Source organism: Anomaloglossus baeobatrachus, chromosome 1 (genome assembly GCF_048569485.1).
Source record: "Anomaloglossus baeobatrachus isolate aAnoBae1 chromosome 1, aAnoBae1.hap1, whole genome shotgun sequence".
NCBI classification, from domain to species: Eukaryota; Metazoa; Chordata; class Amphibia; order Anura; family Aromobatidae; genus Anomaloglossus; species Anomaloglossus baeobatrachus.
Genome location: NC_134353.1, coordinates 574,640,354 through 574,652,436, shown reverse-complemented (window position 1 = coordinate 574,652,436; position 12,083 = coordinate 574,640,354). Strand labels below are relative to the sequence as shown.

Below are 12,083 nucleotides of genomic sequence, written 5' to 3'. Positions count from 1 at the left end.
CAGTGCAGTACTGGCACTATCATGCACAGTGTGTACATACCATCAGGGGGCAGCTCGGGTGTTTAGGCAGCGAAATCCAACTTTATAAAGTTTGAAATTTCGTGCACTTTTTGATTGACGTGTGCACCTCTGCAGATAATGTCCGGGCGTGTTATGCAGGAGTTCCCCGCCCCCCCACCAGCCTGTTCCTCCCTCTCTCCTGATGTCCGGGCGGGTTATGCACGTGTTCCCCGCCCCCCCCGCGCCGCCTGTTCCTCCCTCCCTCCCTCTGGCTGTATGTAAATATCTAATCTTCAGAAACATGGCGCCGGAGTAGGCCTCTGCGCATAGCGCTTATCTCCGGCGCCATGTTTCTGAAGCCCCCGCATTACACAACTTGATGTCTGAGAGGGCGGCGCCACAGCGATGTCACACCGGCTGGTGTGTTGGCCCGGTGTCCTGGGACGGCACGATACAGGAGCAGCAGGTAATCGCGTCCTCCGGTCAGCTGTTCTGTCCTGTTCTAATCGCGCGCGCTCCCGCGGTCACAACGGACTGTGAAGAAACGAGGGCGCATGCGCCGCCCTCTCAGACACCAAGTTGTGTAATGCGGGGGCTTCAGAAACATGGCGCCGGAGATAAGCGCTATGCGCAGAGGCCCACTCCGGCGGCATGTTTCTGAAGATTAGATATTTACATACAGCCAGAGGGAGTGAGGGAGGAACAGGCGGCGCGGGGGGGCGGGGAACACGTGCATAACCCGCCCGGACATCAGGAGAGAGGGATGAACAGGCTGGTGGAGGGGCGGGGAACTCCTGCATAACACGCCCGGACATTAGCAGCTGAGGTGCACACGTCAATCAAAAAGTGCACGAAATTTCAAACTTTATAAAGTTGTATTTCACTGCCTAAACACCCGAGCTGCACCCTGATGGTATGTACACACTGTGCATAATAGTGCCAGTACTGCACTGGCTGCAGCTATACACGAAAATCCTGATGTTTGGTTCCCTTTAAAAAAATCTAAAGCTTCTTTTTATGTTTAATTTCTGAAAACACCACCTTGGAGGTCCTGGACTTCAGCTTCTCTTCTAGTTCCCTGTAATCATTTTTAAGGACCTTCCACTTACCTCTAACTTTGTTATTAGTACCAATGTGCATTTGAGCTTTGCCCGACTTGTATTACAAGAGCATCTGCCAAGTGCAAAATACCAGGAGAATGGACAAGTCACTTCATTTAACTGCTCTGTATTTTAAAGGAATCTGAAGCACTTAAAAGGCGTTCAAAAACCTAAGATACAACAATGTGGTGTTTATGACATAATGTGGTAACCACTGGAGCATTTAGGTTACATTTGTTAACACAGAATAAGAATGACAAATAAAGGAAAGAGAAGTATCATCTTAATCCCAGCCCTAGCACCTAACGACACTCACTTTCTAGTAACTCCACCACTGTTGCTGGGTCTACTGCCTTTTGATAGACCTAAAAAGAAGAAAACAATCAGATTACTCAAATCAATAAAACAGCACAACAAAGTAAAGAGCGAGGAAGATTAATGACGTTTTATCAAACTCTATTCACAAAGACAGTAAAAAAAAATTGCCAAAACATTCTGGGTCCAAATCTAAAATCCGTAAAGTGTCTTATCTGCTGCGTATCTTCAGCTCAGATTTTACCCATTGAAACTGTGAAAGTGTTTGATTTTAGTGTGGATTTTAAGGGTAGTTGTCACACTAGATATGGGGGAATACCAGACAGTGAACGGCAAAAGGAGGGGAGAGAGAAACTCTGTCTTTAGGAAAGAGGGAAGATAGTGACCCCAGGTAAAACCTACCACTGACCTCTGGCTCCATTGCTGTCCCTAAATAGGTTCCGCATCTATGTGGCGATTAGGATACCTAGGCCCTGGCTGACCCTGAAATAGGCCCTAGGTGGTGACCAGACGAGATGAGCACTAGTCAACCCCATTAAGACCTAAAGAACACACAAGAAAAACAAACAGGGGAATGCAAATGGACAATTTATCTGCAAGCTGACTTGACAGAATGACAGCAACATACAACAACGTGTTTCGACTGGAGATTTCAAGTCGTCTGCTTGTAATCTGTACAGCATAGGAGTAAACTCTATCACCGGCAACAAACCAAGGGGAAATGCAGGCATATATAAACACAGGGAGTGGGAATAAGGATTTGCAGCTGAACTGCCAAGATATCTGGAGGGTGCAAAAGGGAAAAAGAGTTAACTTTAACAGGGAAGATACATAGAACTCCATTCACACCAAGGAAGAGGGGAATATCAAGGAGCAGTTTGTGCAGACAAACGCTACGACCTTCTGCAGCCGGACACCATAGGGTTGTCTGTCAACCGTGGGCACAGACTATCAAAGATGAATGTGACGGGAAACAAAGAGGCTATAAAAGCCAGTAGTTTCACAGCATATATATAGCATCTCTGGGGATTTTGGGCTCATGTATTATAAGTATTGCTCTTTTCTAATTTTTTAAGAAGACACTACAGATATACTATTCTACACAATGCATACTGCATCGCCGTAACTGGAAGCTCATATGGACCAAGCCAAAATCTCCAACAGCCCCTTATCTATAACAAGAAATAGGCCCGATGCTATCACATCAGGAGTGCGGTGAAATGAACATCTGTCTATGCTTAGTGGTGCACTGCTGACAGGAGCAGTGGCCATGTGTCACACTGTTTGCGCTTTCCAACATATCTGTTGTATGTCATCCCTCTGCATTTGTGTATTGTATGTGTTGCGTCATTTGACCTCTTTCACCCCTGTGAACTGTCTCTTCCTTGTTGTGTGCTGTATATTGGTATCTGGTGTTGTGTTTCTTGAGCTGTGTTCACTATGTGGTGTCTCCCCTGTGTACTGTGTGTAGGTGGTGAAACACTTGCTCCCATGGAAGCAAAAGCGAAAGAACTGTTGATAGTACGAATAGTGTCCATGAAATTTTTGCTGTATTCATGTTCTCTTGTCATCAACATTGGCAACACATGGGATACTTTATTATGGGTAGATGTACTTTATCCTTCTGACAGAACTGGGTAAACTTTTTATCCAGAGGCATCTAATTTGCAAAATGCAAAGCTTGGCAATTTTCACATACATGGGTCATGTCACCACAGCTGTGTTCTTTAATAGTATTTTCATCTTGGGTAAAATATTGTTGTTGTAGTAATAGTGGAGTAGTGAAAGAGTCAATGGGTGTTGTTTGTCACCAAATGATGATTATTCGTTTGTTTTGTAGTTGCAGTAGTGTAAGCGTTTGTGTTTCAGCTGGTGCTTGCAGAGAGTATGGTTCAGTATTGTGTAACAGTGGCATTGATGTGGCTAGTGGAGATAGTTGCCGCGAGGTCATACACCTTGCAGTGGTAGAATCTGTGGGGTGGTGGTCAGATTGTGATGCGTCACCTTGTGATTGTGGTAGAAATGTGGAGACGAAATGTCTATTGTGGCAGCATTTTTTTTTTTTGGCGAATAGCCAATCTAATAGCTTTAGAGCAAGGTGACTCCTGAGCGAGATGTCTACATTTATATGCATTGTTTTTGTCCAGACGATGGCGTTTTTGTTCAGGAGTGTCATTAGCGCAGTATTGTTGTTGACGTAGTGCCCGAGCCTTATTGTTTTCATGCTGTTTTTTGTATTTTTTCAGAGGAGTTATGTTGGCACTGCTGCGGGAGTCCAGGAGCAGTGACATGCACTGAAATGTACAGGCGGGTATGTGGGCCTGTTAGGAGAAGTGAGGAAGCTTTCTTGTGTGTAAAACCTGCACTTCAGTAAGTGGCACTGCTGTTAGATTCCTCACTGACCTTAGGCAACCTTAGTGATGTTTGTGGGCTGACTCAGGAACTCTCGCGGTACTTGCGATCTCCTGCGAGACTTCATAAGTGAGCGCGGTGCCAGCAGTGAGGGTATCTGAGGTCAGACTCCAGGGCTTCCACGATCACTTTCTCCCGGCCGTGTGACAGCGGATGGGGAGGCCCCTGGAGTGACCTTAGTTAACCTTAGTCATGGCAGCAGGCTGACTCAGGAACTCTCGCAGTTCTCCTTCTCTTCGAGAGGTTGTAGCAGATCATGGCCTGCTGTGGATTATCCATGGATATGTTTTTGGGCTAATTAAATGTGTTAAAGGCTGTGTGTATTTTTATTGTAAATAAACATAATGTGTATGTTGTTTTTTTTTCTCTCTCTCTCTCTCGTCAGTGCCGCCATGTCTCGTTATGTCTTGTCAGTGTCGCCATGTCTTGTCAGTGCCGCCATGTCTCGTTATGTCTTGTCAGTGTCGCCATGTCTTGTCAGTGCCGCCATGTCTCGTCGCTCACCGCAACATCGCTCAAGGCATGGTGATGTCAGGCAAGGGCGGACATACCCGGCCATGCCTCCTTACTGATCTGTGACATCACAAATGGGTAATTTAAAACACTAAAGCCCACTTTACATGCAGCGACATCGCTGCCGATCGCACCCGCCCCCGTTAGTTGTGCGTCATGGATGACATCGCTGTCCATGGCGCACAACATCGCTAACACACCTGTCATACATACTTACCTGCCTAGCGACGTCGCTGTGGCCGGTGAACTGTCTCCTTTCTAAGGGGGCGGTTCGTGCGGCGTCACAGTGGCATCACTAAGCGGCCACCCAATAAAAGCGGAGGGGCAGAGATGAGCGGCCGTAACATCCCGCCCACCTCCTTCCTTCCTCATTGGCGGCGGCCGCAGGTACGATGTTGTTCCTTGTTCCTGCAGTGTCACACATAGCGATGTGTGCTGCCTCAGGAACGACGAACAACCTACGTCCTGCAGCAGCAACGATATTTGGGTTTAGAATGACGTGTCAACGAGCAACGATATGGTGAGTATTTTTGATTGTTAACGGTCGTTCCTGCGTTTCACACGCAACGACGTCGCTAACGAGGCCGGATGTGCGTTTCGTTAGCGATGTCGTTGCGTGTAAAGTGGCCTTTACACCTCCTTATACCTGGATGTGGTATGTGTAGCATAATGTTAGACTGGGAACAGAATTGTACTTACTCAGCCCACAATTTGTGTTCCGCCTGCACTGTTGTCCCTGGTTACCATGGCTATGATGTGGGCGCGAACTGCGGCTGTGCAACTGACAGAGCCGCAGTGCATTGTGGGATACGGTTACATCCGCAACTGGCAATTATGTATGTAGATTATATTGATAACAGACAGGGTTTTAAGAACTCACCACGCCATAGACTAGATATGAAAATAGGGAGACTAGTGGAGCCAGAGGGTATTGATCCGATGCTCGTGCAGCACAGCACACAATGGCCAGGAAAACGGAGGAGGAGTGCCTTACATCCATTCGGTAAGTATAAAATCCAAGTTTCTCCATACTATAATTATATTGGTCTTTTCATATGGGCCAAAGGGACTTTTTAGGCTTCAGGGAGCAGCCGTTGCAATTATGCCCCTGGCATACAGCCCATCCTACCACATCAGGCGCTTCAGTAGCTAGTCCACAGGTCAAAGTCAGGTCCCTATATGTCGTGGTGCCTAAAAAGTCCTGATGCCAAATGGTATCAATATGTTGTGTGCTGTGCCACATACATCCTGTATAAAGCACACCAACTGATCTGGGGCTTAATTCATTTTAGGGTCTGATTGGTGGGTCTGGAGTCTGACCTAGGGTTCTCAATAATTTAGGGATCTGACATTGGTGGTCTGTTTTAATTTTGCGGTCTGACATCTGGGGTTTTCAACTAGTTTGTGGTATGGCAACTGAACTAATTCTATATTTGTATTAATTGTTTTTTCCTTTTTATCTTTTGAAAAATGGAAACATTTACCATACTAGGGGTTTCATACAATAAAAATGTTTCCAGTTTCTTAATGCTAAAAAGGTTGGGCAATAGGTACTAAACTAACTGGTCATATCTGAAACATACAATTAGGATTTCTTCTCACCTTCTCAAACCTCATTTTTTCATGAAAAAGAAGTGGGAACACAGCAGGAAGGCACCTTGTCTCCTTAAATTGGCCCAATATACCAACATTGAGAAATATGTCATCTTTATCAGGCAAGAAAACTCCAGGGCAAGTGACCTACAAAGGGGAGATATGAAATATACATTTATGATGGCCATTACATTAACCGAGTGTCACACAGTATTTGGCTCTTAACTCGTTGAGTGTCATGGCGGTATCAAACGCTGTTCAGACTACAGACTCTTATGCGGGCGTCACACGAGACGAGCTATCACGCGATGCATCGTCGGGGTCACGTTTCGTGTGACACCTCCGAGCGATGCAGAATCGCTCACAAATCGTGAGTCGTGTACTCGTCGCTTATTTTTAAAAAATTGTTTATTTTTAATGGCGCCGGTTGTTCATCGTACCCGGGACAGCACACAACGCTCCGTGTGATACCCCGGGAACGATGAACACAGCTTACCTGCGTCCTGCGGCTCCTGCCGGCAATGCGGAAGGAAGGAGGTGGGCGGGATGTTTACGTCCCGCTCATCTCCGCCCCTCCACTTCTATTGGCTGGCTGCTGTGTGACGACGCTGTGACGCCGAACGTCCCACCCCCTTGAGGAAGTGGATGTTCGACGTCCACAGCGAGGTCACTCAGCAGGTAAGTACGTGTGACGGGGGTTTAACGACTTTGTGCCACACGGGCAGCGATTTTCCCGTGACGCACAAACGACAGGGGCGGGTACGATCGCACATGCGATTGCACGATAGATCGCATCGTGTGACGCCCGCATTACACTCCCCACTATGCTTTCTCTAGTGCTTCTGAGTTGCGCAGGCAGGTTCGAGTGTCAACCAGCTGTGTGCTCATTAGTAATCGGGCTAGCAGGAGTTAATTTCTGCTAGGCTGCTGGTCACATGCTGGGGGAGACCTATCACAGTTACTTCCCCCTTTTTAATATGGAAGAACCTGTCTTCTCATGCCGACTATAGTTTTTTCCTTATCCGGTCCATGTGCTGTTGTGTTTCAGTAACTGGTGATTTACTGCGTGTTGCTTGGTGTGCTGTGGAATTCCTACTGTCATCTGGTTATTTCCTCTCTGTTCTTTATTTTCCTCATTATCATTTATTGCCTGATAACTCTATGTGAGCTTATTGCGTGATAGAGTTTTGGTCTCCCCTGTTTGTCTTTATCGGTGGGTTCAACCACACCTGTTCCGCCCCCCACCCCATGCATTGGGGAAGAGGGGGTTTTAGATGAGAGCTGGCCAGGAGCAGGCCAAAAAAGCTGGCCCAGACATTGAAACCATTAGACATATATCTCTGGGAGTAAGGATAGCTAGGGCCCTCTAACCTGAGGGCCAGTCTAGGAGCCCCTGTCCCCTGTTATTCCTTCACACCATGTGACATTATAGTTGGCCCATACTTTAGCTGTGACATAAACCCAGTTGCAGCACCATTTTGGGCAATTGCTGTCCTTGTCCCTCCTGGTGGCATAATTAAAGGGGGCAGTATAGCAACAAGCACAATCCACCACTCCAGCACAATCCACATTGGTTGCTGAACCCACACAGCCCCTACCGGAACAATTTTTTGGGGAGTGCAGCCAGTTTGTATCCTTCAGAGAAGAATGCAAATGGTATTTCCATTTTCAACCCCACTCCTCTGGTAGTGAGGCGCAGCAGGTGGAGATTGTGGTCTCGCACCTGAGTAGGGACCCACAAGCATGGGTTTTTTCCTTGCCCACTGAGTCACCTGTGTTTGTGTTGATGGACGGATTTTTCTCTGCACCTGGTCTTTTATACGATTACTCTAATAAGGTATCTTTAGCTGAGTGTAAAATATGTTCACTGCCCCAGGGGAATCGGCTGGCAGAGGATCATTGAGCTGAATTCCGGCGCTGGTCCATAGACCGTCCATGGAATTACCCTGCACTCAAAAAACTGTTTTTTCTGGGTGTGGTAAAGGAGGCGTTGGTGATGTACGAAGCTCCACCTTCGCTTGAATGTGCCATGTCTCTTATAATCAGTATTGACCGTTGTTTCCGAGAGAGGTCACATAATAACAAGACTGTCCGGGAGGGGTTACTGCGCCTACTTTACCTTCCAAGGCCTCATCTGAGCCCAATCAGCTTGGAGGGATGTCCAAGGAGACGAAAGATTCCCCTACTCCTAATAAGGGAAAAGTCTGTTTTTGTTGTGGTAAAAAGAGACACTTTATTAGCATCTGTCCCTTGGTGTCTATGAAAAATCGGCACTTAGTAAAACCTTTAGACCCAGATGGGTTGGCGAATTCCAACCTGGGTCTATGTATTTCTTCTACCATTGTTACCTGCCAAGGTTAAAATAAGGGGCCAGGACGTCAATATTAAGGTTTTTCTAGATGTGGTTCAGAGGCAAATATAACTGATGAACAGTTTGCTCACTTCTCTGGGTTAAGGGTTATCTTGTCCTGTGCGAATTTTTGCCATTGACTCGTCACATCTCTCATGCTATGTGCTCAAAGACCTTCCGGCACAAATTGTGCTAGCCTTCCCTTGGTTTACATTAAATAACCCGTTTTTTTACTGGAGAAACCAGGACATAATTAAATGGAGCTCTTTATTACATTATGGTATTAGATCAGGGCTGGTCAAGAGCAGGGCAAGGAAGGCGGCCCAGACATTGTCACCATTAGACGTATCTTTGGGAGTAGGTAAAGCTAGGGTCCCCTAGCCTGAGAGCTAGTCTACGAGCCCCTAGCCCCTGTTATTCCCCTCACACCCTGTGACACTGAAATACAATACATCACTGTACAATCACTTACTGCATGGACCTGAAGCTCCACCACAACCTTCAATGGCATGTTCCTAGAAAAGGGTGGCTAACAACGCTTTACACTGCTAGGTGGGATGATAGGGTTGATGGCACTGACATCAATGAGCCATTACAAAGACTGGTACTCTGAAAGAAAGGATAAAAAACAAACACATACATATATTGTAATATAATACATAACATATAGTCCAGGGGTCCCCAAACTTTTTACACAGGGGGCCAGTTCACTGTCCCTCAGACCATTGGAGGGCCGGACTATAAAAAAAAACTATGAACAAATCACTATGCACACTGCACATATCTTATTTTAAAGTAAAAAAAACAAAATGGGAACAAATACAATATTTAAAATAAAGAACAAGTGAATTTAAATCAACAAACTGACCAGTATTTCAATGGGAACTTAGGGGCCTGCTTTTGGCTAATGAGATGGTCAATGTCCGGTTCCATATTTGTCACTGCTAACATTTGTAACAAGTGATGCAAGTGTGCATCAGTTAGTCTACATCTCGTTGGAGATTTCAGATGTTTCATTCTGGAAAAAGTCTGTTCAAGTGCTGCCAAAGATGGTTGCCATTTTGAGTGCATGGTTCCTGAGATCAGGATATGTCTCAGAGGGGAGAGATGCATAGAAATTAGGCAAGCTGCTTGACTTGAATGCGTCTTTCAGAGAGTCACAATTCTGCAGTTCAGCCAGTTCCATTTGGTAATGCTTCCCTTATCTATACTGATCCCCCCCATGTTCCCACTTATCTGTACTGATCCTCCTATGCACCCACTTATCCACACTGCCACCCTATGCTCCCCTTATCTATACTGATCTCCCTATGCTCCCACTTGTCTCTACTGATCCTCCTATGCTCCCACTTATCCATACTGCCACTCTATGCACCCACTTATCTATACTGATCCCCCTATGCTCCCACTTATCTATATTGCCCCCCCAAGCTCCCACTTATCCACACTGCCACCCTATGCTCCCCTTATCTATACTGATCCCCCTATTCTCCCACTTATCTATACCATTCCCCCTATGCTCCCACTTATCCAAACTGCTACTCTATGCTCTGCTCCCACTTGGATTTTTGTATCACCGAATTTTGAAGGGAATATTTTTTTTCTTTATCTTTCTGCTGACAGAGTCATGTAAGGGCTTGTTTTTTTGCGGGATATTGGAGCTTTTATTGGTACCATTTTGGGCCACATAATATTTTTTGATCGCTTTCGATTCCACTTTTTGTGAGGCAGAATCAAGAAGAAACAGTATGGGTATGTCCGCACGCTGCGTTCTTGATTTGACAAAAAAATGCACCCTCTGGCAGACTATGACCACTGTAAACACTGCGTTTGACAAAAAAAAATTGCATGCGTTTTACATGCGTTTTGGATGCATTTTTGACAGTGCGGTCCCACGGGGATTCAGCTCTGCAACATCCCTGTTCTGTCACAGCAGCACCGTAGAGTATCACTGCCCTCTGACAGCAGACGGAGACAAAGCCGCGCGATGAGAATGAACTCGGATGAACTTCACCCGACTTCATTGTCATTGCACTGCTCTTTCTCTGTGTGCTGTCATGAACTCGGATGAACCTCTGAGGTCAGTGCCAGGACACAGGCAATAGTGCAGGGTCTGCAGCAGTGACATTAGAGCTTCAACCGAGTTCACTGTCATTCCTGCGGCTCTGTTTCTGTGTCATGGCCCGATTTGCGGTCACAGGTGAAGGACTTCCTGACTCATGGGCTCCATAGTGGTCGCGTAGCCTGCTGCCATTCGTCTACGCCACTGTGTTTCAGTACTTTTTAGCCAACTTGCTGTTTTCTACCAAGGGGCTTAATGGCAATATTCACAACAGATGTTTGATCCATGAATCGCCCAATACATTTTGCAGTTCAATTAGAATTGGTAATTAAACAGTCCTCCTCATCCTGCCGTTCACAGTTTGACAACATGATATCAAGATGATTTCTAACAATTGATCAACAGTATGTTGCCATTGTGAGACTTCACGTAGGATGTTCTCAGACGGAAGTGGCCACTCAGCTTAGAATGTCACAGAGTGTCATGAGCAGGTTGCAACATACAGAGGGCATATAGAGAGATTGAAAGAGTCCCAAAAAGACATAGAAGTGGACGTTTTGTTGGCCACATCCCACACTGATGATTGCTTCATTGTGAACAATGATCTTTGGAGATGGTGGTGGTGTTAATGTGGGCAGGTGTGTGTAGTCAATACAGATCTGCCCTACACTTTGTGAATAGTACAGTGACAAGATTCTGCTACTTGAATAACATCATTATTCCAGTCATTGTGCTTTTGTATGAACAACACAGGTATCATTTCGTCTACATGGACGACAATGTTCCAGCTCATCGAGGTAGCATCATTAGGGAACGGCTACTGGAGACTGGGTTGCCTTAAATGGAGTGGCCTGCACTTTCTCCAGATCTGAATCCCATTGAATACCTATGTGATCACCTGAGTCTCCATGTAGAGGCTCGCAACTCTGTACACCAGAACCTCAATGACCTTCAAGAAGAGTGGGATGCCATGTCTTAGCAGACAATAACTCAACTTGTTACCCACATGAAACGTCGTTGTCAATCTCTAATTGATGCGCAAGGCCACATTACAAGTTATTGAGACATTGACATTTTAAGGAGGGTATACTCACCACTGTTGTTGGTTTATGTTTCAATAACTTATTTGAGATGAGAAAATCGCCATTGCATGCATCTGATTAAATACCCTACTTTCCTGATAGAATATCACTAGCAGGAACTTTTTAAATTTTACAGAAATTTCATGGCATACTTGCAGTATCAGGGAATGAAAGTGACTGGGTGTGATCGCCTGGAGATAGTGAGTAGACTGGAGACAATGGGTGGGATCGGTCGGCGTTAGTGGGCGGAAGCGGAGATAAGGTGAGCATGATCAGCTTAGGTGACCTGGTGCCTCTTTTTGCGGCGCCTTGGAATAAACATTAATTTTTAAGACCCCCAAATGGGGGGGTCAGGGGGGCAAAGCCATGTCTTGCATAAATAGTTACCCCTCGCTTCTTTTATAAAGATCTCCATGGCCACGTAGACTTACGCTAACTATCTCCGGACGATCACGTCCAGTCACTTCCGGTCCCCAATACTGCAAGTATGCCAAATATCCCTAAGTAGTACTGTATACCAATCATGCATGAGTATGTTCATGAATGAATGGACTTATTAGTCATTGTCAGATAGATAGATAGATAGATAGATAGATAGGTAGATAGATAGATTCGGGTGGTCTCGTGTGGTACACGTGGGGGAAGAGGGAAGATCC

The 12,083-nt window shown here is 45.9% G+C and overlaps 1 protein-coding gene across 2 annotated transcripts in view; it reads right to left on the bottom strand.

Moving 5' to 3' along the window:
- The window catches only part of SPATA6L (spermatogenesis associated 6 like), a 118,553-nt gene that overhangs the window by 91,554 nt on the left and 14,916 nt on the right, over positions 1-12,083 (bottom strand). For both annotated transcript variants that reach the window (XM_075339810.1, XM_075339818.1), the window contains exons 2-4: positions 8,756-8,892; positions 5,943-6,080; positions 1,417-1,465 (exon numbers count right to left, since the gene is read on the bottom strand). In XM_075339810.1, the coding sequence (XP_075195925.1) occupies positions 1,417-1,465; positions 5,943-6,080; positions 8,756-8,794 (226 nt within the window). In that variant the 5' untranslated portion in view covers positions 8,795-8,892. The remainder of the gene's footprint in view (positions 1-1,416; positions 1,466-5,942; positions 6,081-8,755; positions 8,893-12,083) is intronic.